The following is a 23869-nucleotide window of genomic DNA, read 5'->3' as shown; positions in this document are numbered from 1 at the left end:
ACACCCGACTTCCCTCCGCCACACCACAATTTCCTTATTTTTTTTTCAGTTCGATATAATCATTGCACTCTTTAGATTTTGGATTTTTATCTCTTTATAACAGGGACTCCCAAACTAAGGCCCGGGGGCCGGATGCGGCCCAATTGCTTTCTAAATCCGGCCTGCAGACGGTCGGGAATCAGCATGTTTTTACATGAGTAGAATGTGTCCTTTTATTTAAAATGCATCTCTGGGTTATTTGTGGGGCCTGCCTGGTGTTTTTACATGAGTAGAGTGTGTCCTTTTATTTAAAATGCATCTCTGGGTTATTTGTGGGGCATAGGAATTCGTTCATTTTTTTTTAAAAAAAAATATAGTCCGGCCCTCCACAAGGTCTGAGGGACAGTGGACCGGCCCCCTGCTGAAAAAGTTTGCTGACCCCTGCTTTATAACATTCCTGGATAATGTTGTTCTTTCCTCTTTACTCCTTAAATCTAAACATATCAACATATTCAATGTTTCAATGGAGCTTTTTTCCAGGTAGGATCACAGATGCAAACCCAAGTACAGTAATACTACCTGTACATTATGCCCCTCCTGGCACATGCACAGCAGAGATGTGGCTCCTCCACTCATTCTTCTCAAAGGACGAGTTAACTGGCCTGCCCTAACACCTTCAGCTATACCAAATGCAAGTTTTATTTGTGTCTCCCTTGGCAAAAGTGAGACCTCAAACTGAGTTACAGGTTGCTGTTTTCCAAGTCCAGATTTTAATCTTTTTCTTTTGAAGAAATCAAGAATGCATCACACCATAAATTATGGGACTTTTCAAAGCAAGTTTCTCTATTGAAGTAAACCCTTCATACATAATTATATTTCGGTAAAATCCTCTGGAACATCTTTGTGCCACTCTTGAACTCAGGAGCTCATTTTGGCCCAGTGCTATTATGAAATGACTGCGACATTACAAGAATCTTATTCCAGCTCCAAACTGAACTCCATCACATATTCTGGAAAAACAAAAAATAATTAGTATGATATGCAATGTACTGTAATAAGCATTTTAAATGCAATTTTAGCTTGAGATAATGCTTTACATTTTGCTGACCTTTAGCATAATATTTGTCTCACTTCCTGGCTTTATGTCACTCATTAAAGATCATAGATTTCAGCTGTGATCCCATGCACACTTACCTGTGAGTAAGCCCCACTTAAAACAATTTAATTTGCTTCTGAACAAACATGCATATGCGCATGCTGAAGTTTTCTTCTCCATTAAGCTTGACAATTAGATAGGAGCCTACTAAAATATGCTGATGAGACCAGATTGGATTTTTTTGTTTTCACCTAAATTCACATTGGTAGTTCTGTTTCTGAAACTGTGCTTCAACTTGGAAGCTGAATCCAACGAAACTGTGCGTCCTTGATAAAAAAAATGCACACTTTCTGAGAAGAAATTTGCTGTCTACAAATTCTCCTGGATTCCCAGGTGGTAGCTATGGCCAAGAGAGCTTTTTAATCAGTTACACCCGTGTGCAAATTAATTGAAATAAAGCATGTTTTCTATTTACAGGTAGGTAGCCGTGTTGGTCTAAGTCGAAACAAAATAAAAAAAATCTTTCAGTAGCACCTTAAAGACCAACTAAGTTTTTATTTTGGTATGAGCTTTCGTGTGCATGCGCACTTTGTCAGATACACTGAAACAGAATCCACCAGACCCTTATGTATATCTACAGGTTTACCACTCCCATCAGCCCATCACCCATTCCCATCACCCCCACCCTCTGCATATACATAAGGGTCTGACTCTTCTGTTTCATGTGTATCTGAAGAAGTGTGCATGCACACGAAAGCTCATACCAAAATAAAAACTTAGTCGGTCTTTAAGGTGCTACTGAAGGAATTTTTTTTATCATGTTTTCTATCTTACTTGTAATCCTGTACTCAAAACAAACACCAAAAGTCAGTTGATCATTATGGTGTTGGAAGCCTGCAGCCAATAGAAGGAATGATGCACATGCCACAATATATTGAGCAGGCATAGGCAACCTCGGCCCTCCAGATGTTTTGGGACTACAACTCCCATGATCCCTAGCTAACAGGACCAGTGGTGAGGGATGATGGGAACTGTAGTCCCAAAACATCTGGCGGGCCGAGGTTGCCTATGCCTGATATTGAGGTTCTACGAAAAAGAGTTATTCCAGAGCTGGAAAAGAGGTATCCTGACGGGGCTGGGATATTGCCTAGCCCCCTGTCACACATCAAAAGTGGTGAAGAAATTCATGACAGAGCAGCAAATGCAGGTATTTGATTGGCCAGGGAATTTCCCGGACATAAATCCCATTGAGAATTTGTGGGCTATAGGCAAAAGACGCCTCCATGCTGTAGACTCTCCGACTATGGAGAAGCTCATTCAGGCGCTGATTCAAGGGATCCGAAAATCAACAGTGACTGTTCAAAACTAGTAGACTCCATGGCAAACCGTGTTCAAATGCTGCTTAAAAATAGCAGAGGTCATATCCATTACTAATGTGAGTTTTGTACATGTATATGTGAGTTTTGTACAATAAACTACATCGTTTGTTTCAATTAATTTGCACAAGGGTGTACATCTCATATATTAACTGCACCCCTTCTTAGAGAACAAGGAACATGAAGCTCTTTCATGTCTTGGTTCTCTTGTAAATTAAGTTACTCTAGTGTGCAAGAAGATCAAACCTATCCATTCTGAAGGAAATCAGCCCCGAGTGCTCCCTGGAAGGACAGATCGTGAAGCTGAGGCTCCAATACTTTGGCCACCTCATGAGAAGAGAAGACTCCCTGGGAAAGACCCTGATGTTGGGAAAGATTGAGGGCACTAGGAGAAGGGGACGACAGAGGACGAGATGGTTGGACAGTGTTCTCGAAGCTACGAACATGAGTTTGACCAAACTGCGGGAGGCAGTGGAAGATAGGAGTGTCACGAAGAGTCGGACACGACTAAACGGCAACAGTGTGTTCCATGAGACTGTCCCTAACATCATTAGCATACAACCAGGTTGAGAGAGGGTACAGGAAGAAGACCAAACCAACTGTTGCTCAGCTGTACTGGATGTTAGTATGAGTGTGACTCAAAGTGCTCTTTCTAATGCACCTATAAAGCCTTTCATGGCTGTTTTCCCCGTATCAGTCTGTGTACCCTCTTTATGATAAGTAGATGAAGTCATGTTCTGAATCCTGATTCTGCAGAAAGTTTAAGGAGAAAGACTTTTTCTGTGACATTCTCTCCAGGGAAGTAATTGAGCAACAAAACTGCCTAGTTTTAGATGACTTGGCGGGGGGGGGGGGGAGAGACTCACTAGGGTTTTTTTTAGCTCTTTAATTTTTTTTTCATCTTATACTTTTGCAGGTGACTGGGCCTTGAACAGAGGATATGCTATCAGCTCTTTTATGTTGGTACACAATTAGAGAGGATCATATAGTGGATTTTACAGTTTTGAAGCTGTAAAATAGCTTATTTATATTTTTTAACATATATATATATATTAGGTGGAAAGGTAATTTAGAATAACCAAACGTACCTGTCCCCACTTTGTACTCCCATTGGGATACAATAATTGAGTTCTAATCGAGCAATGTTTCCAAGTCTGAGAACTATTCCAGCACCGTAAGACCACCGGATGCACTCTGCTAGTTTACGAAGATGAGCCTTAGGACCTTCACCTGGGAATGGAAAGGAAGCCAGTGGGAATGAGACAATAACCAAATGTTTTCATGGGCAGTAGCCCAAGTTCTGCTCCAGGTACAAGGCAGTAAACTATTTTAAAACACTCCATTTCAAAAACGTAATTCAGTCCTACTAGGTACAGACTGTGTAGAGTTTCCAGCAGAAACCAGTATTTTGCAGAGTTAAAATGCCTTAAAAGGGGGGGGGGCGCTCCACTGTATTTGCTTCTTACCATAATTAAGATTGCAGAGGTTGCCAGCATTGAGAAAGAAGTGTGTTCTGAATAGATCTCCGAATCCTCCCCGGCCCGGCCGAAAAGGGAGAGGAGTGTACAAATGCAGACCTCCAGCCCAGTAAGCTTCACCTCCCAGGTAATCCCCTAGAAAGAAGAGTAACATAGCACAAAATATTCGCTACATCAACAATCCCAAGAACACTATTCGGTTTAAAATTCAGAAAGAGGTATCCTCCGTCACTTTAGGCTAAATCAACTTTTATGCCATAATTGTCCATAGAAGCACTACACACTGTAAAACTTTATTGAAGGTCCCGCCTACGGGCAACTGATCACAGAACAACTTTCAGAACAATATTGTGGGATGGCAACAACGCCTCCCCTGGATCTGGGGATCAAGCTGGAAGCGTAGGGATTTCCAGGGCTTGGGTGAACCCTTTTCAGCTTCACCCAGGCCTAGGTAGGAAGCTTGCCTGCTTAATTACAACAACATCTTTCTTTACTATGTTGTAGGACATAGGTAGAAATACAGATACATAAAGAACGCAATTTTGTCAATGCATCTTTCTGTTTGTTCACTTAAAGAAGGTAGATTTCCAGGGGGCGCTGAGTAGTTTTTTTTTCTGAAAAGGGGGTGGTAGGTCAGATAAGTTTGGGAACCTCTGCCATAGAATATTAAACAGCCCAAGGTCTGGTTGAAGAGGAATGTTTTTGCCTGGCACCTAAAGACATGTAATGAAGGTGCCAGGTGATCCTCCTTAGGGAGAGCATTCCACAAATGGGGAGCCACCGCAGAAAAGGCCCATTCCCATGTTGCTACCCTCCGGACCTCTCACAGAGGAGGCACATGAAGAAGGGCCTCAGGTGATGATTGCAGGGTTCAAGTGGAGAGAGGCAGCCCTTGAAGTCTTGCGGTCCTGAGCTGCTTAAGGTTTTATGCAGGGGGCCCCAAACTACGGCCCCCGGGCCGGATGCGGCCCAATTGGCCTCCCAATCCGGCCCGCGACAACCCCCGCCGCCCGCTGCCGCCGCCCGCTCTTATGGCACGCAGCGCGGCTACGATCTTCAAAATCGGCAAAAAATCGCCGAAAATCCTTTGTGCGCATGCGTATGGGCCTCTCCCGACCCAGAAGAGGTCATGTCCGATGCACTTCCGGGTCGGGGGAGGCCCATACGCATGCGCACAAGCGATTTTCGACGATTTTTTTCCGACCGTGTGCGTGTGCGCATGCGCACGGGCGCGCACTCCCCTGCCCTCCGGCCCGCCACGCGGTAAGTCTGGGGACCCCTGGTTTTATGGGTCAAAACCAGCACTCTGAAGTGGGCCTGGAAACTAACTGGCAGCCAGTGGAGTCGGGCCAGGATCAGTGTAATATGCTCAAACCGTCTAATCAGGTAGACCAACCACCTATCATCATCATCAGGTATTCTCAGCCCATTATCTGGGTCCTGGTAAAAGTATTGACAATGATGCAGCCTACTAAAAATGTCTCAAACCTTCACTCTGTGGTCCAATGCTGTACATACTGAATCCACGCACACTTGTTGGTCCGCCAAGATAAAATCTATAAGGAAAAGAGAACCATTACTACATGTGAAGTGGCAGGCGACAAGGCTGTGTTACAGCAGGCAGAAGGAGCTGTACTTCATCACCTCCTCACCTCCAGATCCACCCTTTCAATAGGATCAGGGCATATTCCTGTCTAAGCATACAGAGGTGCCACTGTCGCACCTAGTTTGGCTAAACTTTGCTAAACTTTTCTGAGATGCAGGAAATGTTGCCATTAAAGCAAACTGCCAGGTAGCTTGGTTTGGAAGCCATGCAAATAAGTACCATTAAAATCAATTTCTTGATGCAAGAGATGCATCATTTCAATTTATATGATATGCCAGACAGATAATAGGCAAACCCAGAGGAAAGCAAGTGAAATGACTTACCTATCAGCAATACTTGATGGTTTGTCTCCAATAGGAACCAACATTCCACCCCAAAGAGAAGCTGATAAAACCTTTAAAGAGACAGGCAGTCATAGTTGGAGTAAAATATATGACAGATGGACAGATAAATGTTGGAGATGTGGATTCCTCAAATGCAGGTATGAGGCATGTTTGGGAGTCTCGCTCATTAGTAATGAAACCCTAAAAGTAGTAACTAGATTAATCACACTAATAACCCATTATGTTGTAATTTTGGACCCTTTAGCAGTTCCATTTTGTTATTTAGATGACTAAATAAAACAAAGAATTGGTATGGAACTTAATAGCTGCTGCCTGCATGTTAGTAGCCCCAACATGGAAGAACAATCTACCACCTACTGTTAAAAAATAGCTAGCTAAAAGTTTGGAAATAAACCCACAGAGTTGGTTCAACTGCAGTATGGAAAAGAAAAGGGGGAAATGTTAGGAGTAAAATGGCTCACATTGATTTAATTTGTGTTTTTTTTTAAAAAAAGGATACTGACAAATAACAGCATTTCCATGTGATAAGAACATATTGTCAGAATTGATTATTGATTATGTGCATAGAATTATATACATGTGTGCAAAAAGATTTGGTAGTAAGATTTATTTAATATGAACAGTGTGTGATGTATTTATTATATAACAAACTTTTAAATACACACACACACACACACACACTCTTACTATAGACACATATACATTTCTGTACTGAGTACTGTACTGATACTTTCTGAGGCAACATCAATTACTTCCAGAATAATAGTTTTTGTTATGTTGCCCCTTTTTCATACAGTATTAGCATTTCCAGTGGAAAATAAGTTTCAATACATTCAGAACAAACTGAGAGGCTGTCCGGGGCGGTCTAAATGACAGCATGGCTCCACAGAACCCAGCTCCAACTCGAGCCACTTTCATATTGTGAAGCCTTTTAAAAGAAAGGCTAGAGTATTGCACTTTTAAAAAATCAAAAGGGCACAAATAGATGGATTTCTCTAGATTGCACTTATCTACTACAAATTATGGTCAGGAGCCAAGAGTTGCCTAAAGTTGATCAAAGGGTTATGTCATTCTCTCTCTCTTCTCTCTCTCTCTCTCTCTCTCTCACACACACACACATTCAAACTGGCTTCTTAGAACCAGAAACCTCCCCACCACAACACTAACTGCTTCTGAAACTCCCCCAAGTCTCGAAACTTACATGACAATCATCACACCCACATTTTCCCCGTTAGAAAAATGCACACATATATTCTAATATGCAAGCTGAACTGATTCCAAGCTGAACTGCTAAATGCTGCACTGAAAACAATTTGTAACTTTAAAAAAGATACTTTTATTTTATTTGGGGTTTTTTTAAAGGTACTATGATATGAATTGTTTACTCCCAACTGCACCAAGTACTTACTGAATCCCACAAGAGCTTCTTATTAAACTGAAGTTCAAAGTCCTCTTTCAGAAAACTCACATCACCACCGGTATAGCCAGCCAACTCCTAAAATACCAGAGACTCTTTTGAAGACAGAGATATAAATACAAAAACACATTTCCACACAAACCACTTGTTGTTTTAATATTTTGCTGGTACTATATATGAAACCAAATACTGATTTGAAGGCCAGCTCAATCATGCAGGGAGCTGAAGTATACAGGACTTCAACCAACAGTGCCATATTTTGCATACATATGGCAACTATAAAACACCCACCCACAGCTATTTTCTAGAACCTGATAATACCTGGTTTATTTTCAGCAAAGCACCTCGTCTCGGCAAGATTGTAGAGTTACGAGAATCAATTACCATAGCGTGCTATAAACAAACACATATGAAATATTATAAGATAGGAACAGTGAGCTGTGACATTCTTTTTTTCCTGAATTGCATAGAATCTTATTAGAGATGGAGGAAAAAATTATTCACCACTACTCGTTTGGGCAAACATTCTACTAAACTCTTAACACGTTGTGATACTGCATAATCAAATTTATCTAGCAATAAAACTATTCTTGTTTCATCCTCAATTCTGAATTTTATTGAGTAGTTTTGTAGACTAAGCATACACTGAGCATTTCAACATGAAGCTACTACATTATGTGTAAACTATGGCCAAGATCCAATTCCTTACTCAAGAGTGGCTACATTCCTTGTGACAACTGCCAGTTATCTGACTGTGCACAAGCAACTGTGTGTGAATATACATGTGAAACTGCAAAGGAGATATCTGTTCTTCCACCTGCAGTTTGCTGGATCACAGCAATACTACCAGCCACTGCAACGTTAGCTGTCTCAGCAAGTAAAGAGAGAGGGGCGTTACTGATATGTGGAAGAAAAGACAACTCTTACAATATTCAGTTCTCTCCCATGTGAGAGAATGGAGCGAAACCTCCCTTAAGATGATGCTCCCCATCTTTAATTACCTGACTAATTAGCAATGGCATATTTTTAGTCAAGTAAACATTCTGATTGATTGATTGATTAATCAGTTAGATCAATTGAACCTTGCAGCTCTTATCGTGAATAAATATACAACTGCCACCTCAGCTATTACTGGTAACTATGCAAGACATACAGCAAAGCCAGGTTCCCATTGCATGTGAAAAACCAACTGCTATTTAGAAAGTTGTGTCTGTCTTCATGTTGGGAAATGTACCCTTACAAGGAACTGAAAATGTTAGGTATGTTGTGAAACCTTATAACAATAATGAAAGTAGATAATTATAAATATAAAAGTATATATAAATGAATAAATGGATAAAGATGCTGAAATCTGAAATATATATACTGTATATATATATCATTCAGTACAAAAATCAGCTTTCCTCATATCCTTATAGAGCTTAGTAGACTTGAATCTCTATTGCTCTTGGGCAAGAATGGACAATGGGTGTCATAATGAGCCATTATTTCAGCACTACTGCATTTGGCTTAATTAATGTGGTACTGTTCGTCAGCATTTGTCATACTTCAAAAATTCATATTCCAAACAGCAAAAACTTACAGACACAGACGACTTGAGTGAATGTCCACTTTCTTCTCGGACAGAAAATGATGCTGTTCTTGCAAGACAGCCGAGCTCCCTCCAGACACCCTCCCATTTTAGCGTGTGGTTGGTCTTCCATATGGGGAACTGGAAAAGAAACCATTTATTTAATTATGAATGAGAAAACATTTACATATTTTCAGCATCTTTCACATTCATCTTTATCAGCAGGAGCACTGGGTTTACTGGCACTGCAGTCAGTCTGAGAATAGCCAATTCAGACTGCTAAGGTTCTTTGTTTTGACAAGTCTCCTCCCAGGTTCACCTGAGTCTCTCTTGAGGGCAGGTGCTAGCTGGGTGAGCTGACTTTTTGTGCGGAAGGTGATGGGCTGTTAGCTCCTTTCAAGGGAGTTGCTAGGCTCTCCGCTGGACTAGAGCCGAGGCAAGCAGCAGGCACCAGCTAACTCAGTGAATTCTCACAGAAAGGAGATGCTGGGATGTTGAAATCCATGCAAGGATTTGCCAGTTCCAGGAAGCAGCACTGGAGCGACAACAGAGCAGGAAAAGTATCAGCGGCTGCATCTGCTTCATTTGGAAAATGCTGCCTCTATTGCCTTCTGCTCCCCACCCCAATTTTAGCAATGAAGAAGAAGAAGCAAGAACATGAGAGAGAAAGGAAAGGTTATTTTTCCTCCTCCTGAGTTCTCTGCAATCTTCAAAAAACTTGAGAGCGAAAACTTGGTGTGAGTGAGGGGCAGCTGCCAGACAGAGAGGCGCTGTCACTGCAGATAACCAGATTTGTGGATTTCTCTCTCTCCAGCCAAACCATAAACAAGTGGTGCTATTTTACCTACATTGAATTCTGTTGATATTCCTCTATCAGTTTCACGAAGAGAACTCCAAGGAAATTGTCCAGTTACTTTATACAGATTGAGAGAAAAGCTAGAAACAGAACATTGAGATTTAGGATTACTACAACCAAGAAAGGAGCTGAAGAACAAGTGTTTCATAAGATCACACCTATGGCACTGCTTAACTTTAGCTACAGCGGATAAAAAGAACCCTTTACTTGGCAAGCAGGACAAGGCTGTATGGCTCTGCCACATTCGTCATTGTAAAATCCTTACTACTGAAGGAAATATGTTAAGATTGCACTCGTGGTTCCAGTTCCTGGACCTCCAAACTAACCTTCTGTGCTATAAGGTCAACAATCCTATTTCACCATATGCCTCACAGACACGCTCTGTCTCTTACTAAATGAGCCAGGAAGGCAGAGATGAAATACTAGCAGAATGGTGGTTCACCACTAGCAGGACAGGAGACTAGCATCAGCTATGCCCTCAAGCTAGAACTGGAGCCCTTAAGTTAGATCTAAATAGCTAAACCACAGAAGAATTGCTTACAATATTACTGTACAAAATCCTTTAATAGCTTAAAAACCAATTAATAAGTTGGTTACAGAAAATGAAAGATAATTCTCATAATAAAGGGACCCCTGACCATTAGGTCCAGTTGTGACCGACTCTGGGGATGCGGCGCTCATCTTGCGTTATTGGCCGAATGATACTGTATTTGACTTAGCATTAGCTGAAACAAGAGATAGAAGCTAAACAGCAAGGTATCTTGCTCACTTTCTCCAAAGTTCACCAGTGTTGGAAAAACATAGAAATATAACCTAATCAATGCAGAATTAGTTCCAATGTAATACTTTGCACACATGGTGTGAGGAATCACCTGCCCTGTAAAAAAATATGTAAAATAATATAGTTATGTGTCACCCAAAATGTTTGCTCAAAAAAATCTCCGAAAGCTGGATATTTTTAATAATGATAATAATAAAGTTGTGAAACTGACTTTCTACCCATGGGAATAACTCCAAAAAGCCATATCCAATTTGGGCATTAACATGTTCTACTGAGGCCCGGTGCCCAGGAACACATCGCTAGAGGGGAGTTTTTCCGGCTGCTGAAAGCGTGGCAAGGCAACAGTAGCAGATAGAAGGGAGAAGAAGGACTTTATACATGACTTCAACAGCAATGGCAGCTGGGAGGTCAGAGAACCAGCAACGTCTGATGTCCATCTGCCTGGTAAGGTACAGCAGTCAAGAAATGTCCCATTCAAAGAAAAGCATAGGAGAGAATGAAAACTTAGAGGAGTAAATTCTACCATGTAAACTGCCTTAAGACCTTTTTTTGTTGGAACTAAGGAAGCATAGATTCTCGAAGTGCAAGACATTGGGTTGTATCCAATGTGGAACTTCTGTTTCCTCTCCAGCCACAACACGCATACCCCAACATTTGTTCCAGATCCCCCAAGCCTCCAGAGTTAGGGTACACAGGGCTGAGTGGGTGGAGAAGACAGGAGAAGAAGCTCTGTTGTTCACACTAAGTCCACTGTACAAGCAGAGCTGAAGCACTGGGTATGGCCCTATCTGTTGACACTTGCCTTATAATATTTGCTAAAAGTCATAACAGTGAAAGCTGTTATCAACCACTCTCAGTGTGACCAACTGCAAATGAGAGTGAATGCATTGAGTATTTGGGTCACTATCTTCAGCAGAGGGATGTGGGTGGCACTGTGGTCTAAACCACAGAGCCTAGGGCTTGCCGATCAGAAGGTTGGCGGTTCAAATGCCCGCGACGGGGTGAGCTCCCGTTGCTCAGTCCCAGCTCCAGCCAACCTAGCAGTTCAAAAGCACATCAAAGTGTAAGTAGATAAATAGGTAGGAAGGTAAACGGCATTTCTGTGCGCTGCTCTGGTTTCGCCAGAAGCGGCTTAGTCATGCTGGCCACATGATCCGGAAAAACTGTCTACAGACAAACGTTGGCTCCCTCGGCCAGTAAAGCAAGATGAGCGCCGCAACCCCAGAGTCGTCTGCGATTGGACTTAAATGTCAGGAGTCCTTTACCTTTACCTTAAGCAGTTCATATTTTTTTAAAAAAATGGGAGGGGGTATACTGGTGATTTTATTTTCCTTTGTTGCACACCACTTACAATACATTTTCAATAAATGGTCTAGGGTTTTTGAGTGATCTAGGGTTTTTCTAAATTGATGTACATAGGAACGAAACATTACTACATTCTGAAAGTATCTTACTTTCTTTCGAAGTGACCAGGCTGTGGTTTGAAGAAAGAGAGGCCATATGACGTTTCCTTTGTGCCATAGGAGAACTGAAATGTCACCTTCTCGGCACGTCCAAATATATTCGGGAGTTTGAGTCCGAGTACCTGCAAGAGCCAAAATAAGCACTGAAGGATGTACAACTTTGTCAAGACACTTGTGCACTTAACTTTTTTCTGTAGTTTTTTGCTGCACACAAATGTTTCCGGTGGCAAAGGATACCTGGTCTGTGCCCCCCTTTAAATGTTTTTTTTATCACTATGATACCCCACCTGGGCTCTGGCACTGAGCAGATTCCAAGTGCCATCTTGGTCTATCCATCCCCCTCAATGTCCCAGAAGCCATTTGGGGGCATGGAAAGTGAAATAGTACCACAGTCACAGAAAGCACAGCCTACAGAGCTGCAATGGAGAGAAGCTGGGGGTGGGGAGGAACTCACCTTCGGCCAGCTCCCTTGCAGAAGCTGTGACTAACAGCCCATTGCTATTTCTGACATTTTAAAAAGCATGAATTTTAAAACCCAGTTAATATTAGACTTACTAATCCATATTTCCCCAAACCTTCATGGAAACTTTGCAGTTTTCAAGTAGTTAAAATATCCCTTTTTTCATTATCTCTAGCTTCTCCATAAAAACCCAGAAAAATATATTATACACCATAGGTAAAGTACCAGTGCTCATATTGCTGTCAAATGTATGAAAGATGAGAAAACACATAAATCATTGCAAGTTTCTCAAATTGGAACCCTAAAGCATTTTTTGTAATTTTCACACAGAGCTGTCAATCATGTTCTAAATTTGCCGAAGCATCAGTTTTTGTAAACGTGTAAATTTCCTGACTACAAGCTTCTGATTTCAACTGAAACCTCCCTTCATTGAATCTCACAACAAGATGAGATTATAAAATAGTAAGCACTCAACTGAAAAAAATGGTGTTTTCATCTTGGAATAAAATATTGCAATTATTTAAGCATATTTCTACACAATAGTCAAGAGATCAGAGATTTTTAGGACAACTGTAGAATAAGCAGGAAAAAATGAACACATACACATCTCATTTATTTTAATGGAACTCTCATTCCAAATAAATGTATTTATGATTGGAAAGGGGAGTCTGTTTTTACCAAAATTAATTTGGATCACTTATGATAAACTAGCATATATCATATCACCACAACTTAGATTGCAGGAGGTTGTTAAGCAGGTCATACCATGCTCCCTTCATTATTGCCAACCATAGTATTATAACTTCCAGTTAATCTTCTCAGTTCTGTTACTTCAAATGTTACATCTAAACCATTTGGAAGGGCATCATCTCCTAAATACACAGACAGACACATTAGTAAAGAAAACATTGTTTTAAATCCAGTTTGACATTTGTAATTATTAAAATACCCTGTTTCTTAAATAGCTTCCTAAAACACTTTAAATAACATATGTAATATCTAAATTAAGTTCTCACAGTTAAGTACACCACTCAGAAAAAAACCTTCACAGAAGCTAATACCCCAAATAGATTCATCCCACGCATTTGTCTTTCTATAATACTAAACGTTGTTTGGTTCAAACTATGAACACTTAACAGTGGAATTGAAGATTTAAGCACAAACCTCACAGATCAGGACAGGAGCAGAGATATCTGTGTGCCTTACCATACTTCCCTCTAGCCTCTTACAACATTTCCTTTATTTTTATTATCATAATTAATTTATTAATCACCCTCTACACAGTCATCCCAAGGTGATGTATAATAATAAAAAACAGCAACAGAACAGTTAAAAACAAACAAACTAGCTGATACATTGAAAACAAAACTAAAGCAATACAAAACAGCTGGGAAAGCCTGGGGGGGAATCTTTGATCGTTTTCGTAATGTACAAATAGTGTTGCCTGTCATATCTGAACAGGAATGCTATTCCACAGAACAGGGACAGTAAAAGCCCTGCTCCAAGTTACTGCAGAGAAGGTTTCTAAGATCTTTGGAACTTGCAGGAGAAGTTTGCCCACGGACTTCAGGGCCCTGCCAAGTATGTAGGGGATAAGACAGCCTCCCACGAAACCTGGTATGCTGTATAGGGCCTTACATGTTAGTATAAAAACCTTGAACTCGGCCTGGTAGCAGACTGGCAGCTAGTGCAAATCCTACAAGCACGGTGTTCTATGCTGGCAGTCATCTGCCCACCAACGCAACCTAGCCACCACACTCTCCACCAGCAGCAGCCTCCAGACCAACCCCCAAGGGGAGCCCCACACAGAGTGCGCTGGAGTAATCCAACTGTGAGGTTACCAATGCATGGACCACTGTGGTCAAGCTATCCTGATCCGGTCCTGGTACTTCTTTCCAGTACTAGGTCTTTTACCCTCAAAATTTCAGCTGATTAACAAGGGAAAGTCTGTATCAACATTCACTATCCTTTTATCCTGCGAAGGTTTTGGACCACAACTCCCATTATTCCTGATTAGAATCATAGAATCATAGAATCTTAGAGTTGGAAGAGACCACAAGGGCCATCCAGTCCAACCCCCCTGCTGAGCAGGAAACACCATCAAAGCATTCTTGACATATGCCTGTCAAGCCTCTGCTTAAAGACCTCCAAAGAAGGAGACTCCACCACACTCCTTGGCAGCAAATTCCACTGCCGAACAGCTCTTACTGTCAGGAAGTTCTTCCTAATGTTTAGGTGGAATCTTCTTTCTTGTAGTTTGAATCCATTGCTCCGTGTCCGCTTCTCTGGAGCAGTAGAAAACAACCTTTCTCCCTCCTCTATATGACATCCTATGACTATGTGCCATAGTAGCTGGTGCTGATGGAAGTTGCAGTCCAAACCCTCTGGAGGGCACCAATCTGGGGAAGGCTGGTCTAGTTGGCAGCAAACCAGCACCATGTTTTAATTGGGGGCAAGCTCGGTGCCAAGGCTAGCACTACACAAACTCAATGAAAACAAATACAAACTGTCATCCTGATGGATACTTTGCTGCCTGATATCTATATATTGAAACTAAGCATTCCATTCATTTATACTACACTAGAACTATTGAGAAGGACACATGTATAAGTCTGTCCTATCAAAGGAGGGATAGCCAATTTTAGTTATACTCAAGAGTAGACCTACTGGAATCAACAGATTTAGGTAACTTAACTCCCATTTATTTCAATGGTTCTCCTGCAATAGTTACTTATTTTAACCTCCTTCAAAGTATTTAAATATGACACATATTAAACTACTATAAAGCTATATTAAAACTTAAGGAAAAACAAATCACGCTCACCTTGACACGTATCAATTAGAACATCCACCTGTCTAAAAATTCCTAGACGGAGGAGCTTTTCACGAGCTTCATGGGACTTCCTCATAACCTTCAAAATATTTAAGGTTTAGCTTTGCACCTTAATGACTAAATGTTCAACAGTTATTTGCCAAAATGCATACATTATTTCACATACTGCTCTACATTTTAATTACACAAATGGGAATGCCAAGACACAGAGTGGACCTCATATAAATCAAGTTTAGCATCCAGCCCCAACATGTATAACACTGGTGTATAACTAAACTCAAAAAGGAATAAGAGGAATTCAGGAGGCTTATGTCTGCAAGCGAAAGACTGCAGTTTATACACTGGAATATCTGCTTATAAAGAATACCCATGCTTCTGTTAAAGCATGTTTTGCAATATTGTTTTGGCATGTCAGTTTGTATAGCCTATATACCTGCTGCATCAAGGCCTTATGTTAGCTGCTGCTAAGCTTTTCTGTCTAGTGTTGGTGTTTTGTGTACTGTGGTATTTTGAATGTCATTTTTAACCTTTTTCTTAACCTAGATTGTAAATTGTCAAGAGATGTCCTGTGCTAAGTGACTTAAACCAGGCATAGGCAAACTCGGCCCTCCAGATGTTTTGGGACTACAATTCCCATCATCCCTGACCACTGGTCTTGTTAGCTAGGGATCATAGGAGTTGTAGTCCCAAAACATCTGGGGGGCCCACATTTGCCTATGCCTGACCTAAACAATAACATAATAGTAATATTAAACAAGGATCCTGACATTTTTTAGACTTCATAGTATGATCAAGCTTTTGAGGGTTTCAGAAAGTCTAATTTCACTACTTACATCAATGAGGTCTTTAGCCTTGAATACATCACCAATTTCGTACATGATAATGTCATCTTTAGTCCTCCCAAGTCCATCAAAGTGAACATGTTGAACCACAACCTAAAGATTAAGATGGTTATCATCAAAATGTTAACCCTGGAAACATCCTGAGGACAACTAGAATTTCTGCTCAACTAAAACATAATGGTGCCATAACCAATGAATTATTGGATTACAATTCCAAGACAGCACAGAACACTGTCTAGTCATGAATCAAAGTCAAGAATTTTAAGTGGCAAAATCAGCATCATTATTAAACAGGATTTTACATTATTTTGTGGATAAAACCCACATTTTACCAGCTTCCTCGCAAGAATATCATAGGGGACTTTGTCAAAAGCCCTGCTGAAATCAAGATACAGGACACTATGCCCATTGCATCCAGCTTATTCACCAAGCTTGTAACTCCATCAAAAAAAAAAAAGATTCGTCTGGAATGACTTATTTTTGAGAAACCCATGCTGAGTCTTAGTAACCACAGCATCATTTTCTAACTGCTTACAAACCAATTGTTTAATTATTTGTTCTAGGACCTTTCCTGGTATCGATGGTAGTTACATGGGTCTTCTTTTTTTCCCCTTTTGAAAATGGGGACATATGCCCACCTCTAGTTTGCAGGTACAGGTGAAACTCGGAAAATTAGAATACTGTCGAAAAGTGCATTTATTTCAGTAATGCAACTTATAATTTTTTTTTTAATTTTAATTTTTACAAATGCTTTCTTTTGGAAATTCCACAGTAATAAAACAAATAGTTACAATAATACAAAAATAAACATTGCTATTACATTTCATTAATTACATTCCATTTATAATTGACGTGCCTGACGGCAAATAATTACAATTACAACAAATAACGGCTTGACATATCTTGCTTTGCATGTCATGCATCTATCTCATATATTGGTTTCACCTTTTAAGTTGCATTACTGAAATAAATGCACTTTTTGACGATATTCTAATTTTCCGAGTTTCACCTGTATATCACTTGTTCTCCAAGAATTTTCTTTACACAATTGTTTACGAATACCGGAAGAGAATTATTCATTGCTAAATGGTAAGAATTCTGCTCCTACTAAAATTCTGACTCTGTTACAATGACTGTGAACTGTTAAATAGGAAGACAATGGGGTATCCCAATACTCACATCTTTATTTTCCAGTATTTCCTGTTTGGTTTCTGGTTCAACTTCAACCAGTTCAGCTTCTTCCCCTATAGCACCAAAATCAGGTCCGCTCATTGGAAGAGGCTCCAAACTCTGAACAAGATAAAAATTCACCAAATATATCAATTGAATTAAATTGGATTTAGTTTTTCAAGTCCTCAAGCATTTATAGTGATTCTTACCATTCCATCCACCTTACCATAAAAGGATGCAGTCTTGTGCAGCTGTGTTCCCAGAATCTATGTATGTGTCTCCCCATGCAGTTTCATTATGCAAGAGTGGTAACGGAATGGTATCTAATTAAGTTATAAACAGAGCAGACTCACTGAAAGTGGCAGGCTTGATCTAGCCCTTGATCTAGATGCTATACTCCTATTGATGCAGCCCAGAATTGCATTGGCTTTTTTAGCTGCTACTACTATTGACTCATGTCAAGTTTGTGGTCTACCAAGACTCCTAGATCCTTTTCACATCCTTTTCAAGCCAGGTGTCACCCATCCTGTATTTGTGCCTTTCATTATTATTTTTGCCCAAGCGTAGTACTTTACGTTTCTCCCTGTTAAAATTCATCTTGTTTGCTTTGGCCCAGTTCTCTAATCTGTTAAGGTCATTTTGAAAGATTGTTCACTAAGATTTTAAGCAGGTATATATATTTTGAGACGTAACCTGCATTGGTCATTTATGTTTGAGATGTGGCTCTCATTCCAAAATAGACACCTATGGTGCTGGCTGTGTTGTCCCTCCTTGACCAGCTGACACAAGCCAAACTGCATAAAACTTTTATTTCCAAAATCCTAAATTCATTTCAATATGAGACCACTGGAAACTGTCACCCTACACTTAAGGTACTTTTGAATGTGAGCTTCAAATGTATACTTTGAATAGCCCTGTAAAACTTCACCCACCTCTATTCCTTTCAGAATAGGTACACTATTATTGCTGCAACAGAGAAGCTTCAGATTTCGTAATCCAATGTGTGGTGGGGGAGTAAGTTAAATACACATTGTTATTTGGGTTAATGTATCGTTTTGATTCACTAATATACAGGGATGGGATTGCCACTTTTTTTAAGGAGTACGAAGATGCTATAAAACAATATTGATATAAAAATGTTTGGAATATAGCTTTGGTTGAAAAGTTGGCAACATTGGCCAGGGTGACTAAAAAGAGGGATAGTTTAAGATCAGAATGGTTTTATTTTGTAATGCACATGAATAAGAAAATGAATGGTGTAATGCTGCCATCTCAGTATGCTACTTTGTGGAACACAGCTGTTTATTTTTCCTGTAGCAACATTAAGAATAGCAACATTTGCCATCTTTCTACTGTACGTTATAGAGCGATTGTGGGGGTTTTGCTGTGTGTCTATTAGCCTCTGGAACTGAGTTTTATTTACATTTTAAGTTATGATCAGAAATTTATTTATGTTTTAAGTTTCGGGGGGGGGTTGCATGTTTCTATGCATAAAATAACAAAACATATTTTAAAAAAATGTGTTTATTTTCAAAAACTTCAAATTACCTGTTCAGTTGTACCTGTTTTGTTATTGCTCTTTCTACATTTTTGCATTTCACTTTAGGCTTAGTTTGTATACTTATGCTACTGTAGGATGCTCACAGGTACCGGTACTAGAAATCATAGAATTGTAGAGTTGGAAGGGACGCTGGGGGTCCTCTAGTCCAAGGCTGTGCAATGCAGGAATCAAAACTACAGATGGGCCATCCAACCTTTGCTTTAAAAAACCCCAAGGAAAGCAAGATTCTGAGGGAGTTGGAACAGCTCTTGCTGTCAGAAACATCATCCTGTAGGTGCCACCTCCAAGTCAGTGTGATGCACGTGGGTGTGTCATGAAGACTTTTACATTCACAACATTGGTATCTGAAGAAGTGTGCATGCACACGAAAGCTCATACCAAAATAAAAACTTAATTGGTCTTTAAGGTGCTACTGAAGGAATTTTTTTATTTTACTTCGACCCAGACCAACACGGCTCCCTACCTGTAACCATTCACAACAGGTGTGTAAATACTGTGCTGACAAGGAAGCACTGCACTCCCACCAAGAGGCACCATCACAAGCTGCACCACTTTGGAGAATTATGGATTAAGGCTCCAAAGCAGGAGCCTCCCAGGTTCCATGCAAGCGAGTCCATGTCAGCTGGCCCAAGCCCCTCCGCTCCCTCCTCCTTCCTGCCCTCTTGTTCCAAAGGCTTGAGGTACCAGAGCATGTGCAAAGTCCACCACTACCCAAAGAATGAAGACTGGAGTGGAGGCACCGGATTCCACAGCACACCCAAAGCAGCCTTCATGCAAGCAGGCAGGCAGGCGCACAGCCCCTTCACGGGCGCCTTGGCACATTCTCAAGGTCACACTCTGCACATGCTCAGAAAAACGCAGCTCGGAAGTGTCGCTATTGTTTTTAAGCAGAGTCCTTAAAAAAGAGGGGTGGAGGATTCTGCACATGCTCAGAAGAACACAGCTCAAAATAGACAGTATCTGTTTTAGGTGACGGCCGTAAAAAAACAACAACCAATGATGATAATCATAGGAGGAATTCTTCACATGCTCAGAGGAACGCTGTCCAGAGTGGCCTTGTTTTTGCGGAGGGGCGCGGTCCCGGTGCGCGCGTGCACGTGAGGGCGCGCGGGGCCGGCGGGTGACTCTGCTACCTTCGCGGCCCCGATCCCTCCTCCGCCCAAGGTCGCCGCCCTCGCCAGCCAAGCCCGCGGGGCCGGGCACTCCTTACCCGCGCGTGGACGGTGCCCATGGCCGCCTCTCAGCGACGCCGAGCGGGAGAGCGAGCGAGCGAGCGAGGGAGCGAGGGAGCGGCAGGCGAGGGAAGAAGGGCAGCGACGGTCCCTCAGGAGGAGAAGCTGCGCGGGGTGGCGGCCATGACAAGAAAGCGCGTCGGCGCCAGAACGCCCCGCCCCACCCGTGTCTGATTGGCCAGGCCGGGGCGGAAGGGGGCGGGGACTGAAGAAAAAAAGGGGGGAACCCCGATCCTAATCAAGCAAGAATTGCAGGGCGGGGCGATGCGAGCTCTCAGCAGCAGCAGCAGCAGCAGCAGTCGCCGCCAGGCGAGGAGGAGGGAGGGAGCGAGCGGGGAGGCGAGGGTGGGCTAGCTGACGTCGGCCGCGCTGCGCCGCCCGCGCATGCGCCCGCCCGAGAGAAAGCACGGCAGTGAGGAGAGAGTGGGCTGAGCGAGCGAGCGAGAGAACGAGCGGAGGGAGGGAGGGAGGGAGGGAGGGGCGGAGGCTACCAGACACTGTGTGTCTCGCGGGGCACTCAGCAGGGACCGCGAGAACGCGACCTGCACGGTTCCCATCATGCAACGGGGCAGGAGTATAAAAGCTGGAGGGTGGGGCGAGGTGCTTCTTCAGTGAGTAGCCAGGGGCAGAGCGAGTGGTGTGTGGCTGCGGTGGGGCGGGGAAGGTATGTGTGGGGCTGCTAGGGGGTGCGTGTGGAGCCCCTGCGCTACGGCACTTCTTTCCCCCATTTACACGTTGATCTTATTTGATCGGGCCGGGCTGTTGCCGCCTCCCCAGGCCTGAGATGAGAAGAACCCTTCTCCCTGCGAAGCCCTCGGGCGCTGTGCAGTGAAGCAGGTTAAGCGAGCGGCCGGGCGGCAGTTTTAAGCCGGAGGTGATGAAATGATCAGATAGACGAGGCTGGAGGCTGCGGGGGGGGGTGCCCTTCCCCCTCCTCCTGGCCAATGTGTTTCGGAGCGATTCTGATCCGGCTGGACCGCAGCAGCTCCGCCTGAGCCCGCTCCTTTGTTCCTGCCTCCCGCTCTCCATCCCCGTCCCTCGCAGAAGCTGCCTCCCGGTTTTCCTTCTCTCGGCAGCACAAGGCTGCTGGCTTTCTTGAAAAGGCCTTCCCCAGAAATGCTAATGGAATTCGCGATGCGAAAACAACTTGGAACAATTAACTCTGGCATGCTTTACCCCCTAGACTAGCCTTCATTCCATTCTAATGGACTGGTGGTGAGATGGGTTGTAGTCCGCCAAAGCTCTTTGTTAAGTCTTTAATGTGCCAAAAGCTGCTATAGATGGACACTTGCTCCATTCAAAGAGTTCACACTTAATGTAAAAAGAGCAGAGGCCGGTGGGGAGGAGTTGCGTGACCGCCCCCTCCCCTCCGGGGGCGTGGACCTTGACCACGCCTCCTAGGTGGATCCCGGCCACGTCATAGCCTGCCAATCGGGTGGGGGCGTGGCTGGCATGCCCCCCACCCATAGTTTTGGTCCTGGGTACGCCCATGTCCCCAGGCAGAATCATAGGCGCACAGGAGTTGTAAGAGTGGGCAGGGACCGCCGAGGGTTATCTAGACCAACCCCGCTGCCATGCAGGAATCCCAACACGCGTCTTATTTGGGACCCGAGCGGACCCTGCTGCTTCGCTTCTGCCAATGTACTGGGTGCCGATATGCGCTTCGCCTCAGGTGCCCCCATCTGTCGGGCACTCGGGTTCACGTCTGAATCCGACATCTACCCCACCCCACCCCGGTTAGTTAGGCAGCGGGAGCTGACCGTGGAAATTAGGCGTCGCCGGGGGAAAGGGGCTCCAGCAAATGAGTAAAAAGGTGGGAGCCAGTACGAAAGCGCCTGCTGTGCTGTCTAGCTTCAATTTAAAAAGAGGTTTTCTAAATAGCGCTTTTTATAATTGCCATGCTAAATGCTTTTAGAGGATTATGAACGTCGTGCCCCGTAAGACCACAGAGTCATCTTGCAGGTTAGCGTTGAGTGGCTGAGAGTCGTTTGGATCCCAAGCCCCAAACCATCAGCACAAAAGACAGACATGCCACACACAGGTTTGCAGCAGGGAAAGGACAATCTACTTAAAATTTCCAAATCCATCCCTCGCATTTCAACATTCAACAGCAGCACGATTCAAAAACACGTGTCGATCTGTCTTCTGGGTGCTGCCTGCGATGGTAGAGATTGCACCTCCTGCCGTGAGAATTGCACCCTCTGCACATGCCCTGTGGTTCAGGCTCCCTCTCCTTCCTGCGTGTTGTGACTCTGTGGCCACAGGAGTTCAAGAAAAGATCTGGCTTACTAGGCACCTTGCTCTGCATTGCTTGTTGCAATTCTCCGTTGCATCCTTACTGCTTGAAATAAAAAAAGAAAACCCAGCCTTTCCCAAAAACACAAAATTAGAAAGAGCAAGTACAGTACTTTTTAAATGTGCCGCTACCCTCTTATTTCTGCTGCCTAACTAAAAACACTGTGTTTCTACATTCCACAGACAGATTTCACTTCTACCGGAGGCAAGAATGAAATTGGGGTTCTAAAAGTATCAGGAAGCTCCATGTTTCTCTGATAGTTGCTACCGTATTAACGTTTATTATCCACCGGTCTCTAAACCACTGAGCCTAGGGGTTGCCAATCAGAAGGTCAGCGGTTTGAATCACTGCGATAGGGCTTGGTCCCTGCTCCTGCCAACCTAGCAGTTCGAAAGCACAAAGTGCAAGTAGATAAATAAAGGAGCAGGTGTATGGCATGGAGGTAGAGACGTGCAGAGGTTTTTAAGCAGAGATTGGATGGCCATTTGTCCTGTATGAGGTGGCTGAGATTCCTGCATCGCGGGGGTGGGGGGTGGGACACACTAGATGACCCTTGGGATCCCACGCCATTCTTTGATTCCTGGATCCACTGCTGTTGCTAGAGGCATAAGTGTACAGGGTGGCACAGAAACCTGCCAGCTTGAGTTTGTGGCCCAGCTTTGACCATATCTGCACAGGGATAATCTAGATTTAGTGGCCTATATTCTTATGTCCTGTAGATTAGATTACTGCAATAAACACGGGGCTTTCATTTGAAGACTGTTTGGAAACTACAGCTAGTGCAGAAATCAGCAGTTTGATTACAGAGACCAGAAGATCTGAGCATATTACTGTACTGTACACTGATTCTTGCCTGCTTGCACTGGCGACCAGTTAGCTTCTAGGCTCAATTTAAAAGGCTGGTTTTGACTTGCAAAACCTCAGGTAGTTCAGGAATTTCAAGCCTCTGCTAAAATGAACCAGTTCAGCCCCTGCAATATTAATCAGAGTTGCTTCTCTATGTGCCTCATCTGAGGAAAATGCAAAAGAAATACACGAGAACAGGCTTTATCAGGAGTGACTCTGTGTAGCTGAATGTATGCCCCAATGTAACATGCCTGGTGCTATAATTCTAAGTTTTTAGCTGCAAGGCCTTTTTGTTTACCTAGGTCTTTGGTGATTGTGCTAGCCCCTATTTTTGGAGAATAGGACATTGTCCTTATATTGCTGAATTATTATTTTAGATATTGTGCATTGTATATGTCAGGGGCTCTCTCTACAGAGAGCCCCCACCAATCCTCCTCACCAGCTCCTCGCCCAGCGTCAGCACAAGCAGCGAGTGAGGAGAAAGGAATTGAGGGAGTTAGCGGAGTGCAGAGAGGGCTGTCTCATGTACCAGAGCCCCAGCAACACTTGGGAGAGAGGGATAGGGGAGGAGGAGCGCGGAGGGCTTTCGGACACAGGGCAGGCAGGAAGGCGGCCCTTCCCTCCGACGCCCAAATTGAGGCGCACGCCCACCCGTAGGGCCAG

The 23869-nt window shown here is 43.1% G+C and overlaps 1 protein-coding gene and 1 non-coding gene across 2 annotated transcripts; one reads left to right on the top strand and one right to left on the bottom strand.

Moving 5' to 3' along the window:
• Positions 1-795: 795 nt before the first annotated feature.
• Positions 796-20191, bottom strand: SAMM50 (SAMM50 sorting and assembly machinery component). Its single transcript, XM_035138241.3, has 15 exons — positions 20043-20191; positions 17281-17391; positions 16093-16194; positions 15251-15338; positions 13192-13298; positions 11958-12088; positions 9715-9802; positions 8879-9007; positions 7618-7689; positions 7288-7374; positions 5859-5929; positions 5418-5485; positions 3918-4064; positions 3540-3681; positions 796-989 (listed from the first exon to the last, which is right to left on the bottom strand). The coding sequence occupies exons 1-15, from the start codon at positions 20061-20063 to the stop codon at positions 944-946; spliced, it is 1410 nt and encodes a 469-aa protein (XP_034994132.1). The 5' UTR covers positions 20064-20191; the 3' UTR covers positions 796-943.
• Positions 20192-20638: 447 nt separating this feature from the next.
• LOC118096678 (small Cajal body-specific RNA 2) lies at positions 20639-21035 on the top strand. Its single transcript, XR_004693957.3, has one exon.
• The last annotated feature ends 2834 nt before the right edge of the window (positions 21036-23869 follow it).

Source organism: Zootoca vivipara, chromosome 5 (assembly GCF_965207765.1).
Source record: "Zootoca vivipara chromosome 5, rZooViv2.hap1.1, whole genome shotgun sequence".
NCBI lineage: Eukaryota > Metazoa > Chordata > Lepidosauria > Squamata > Lacertidae > Zootoca > Zootoca vivipara.
The sequence above is the reverse complement of the archived record's forward strand: the minus strand, read 5'-3'. Positions and strand labels throughout refer to the sequence as shown.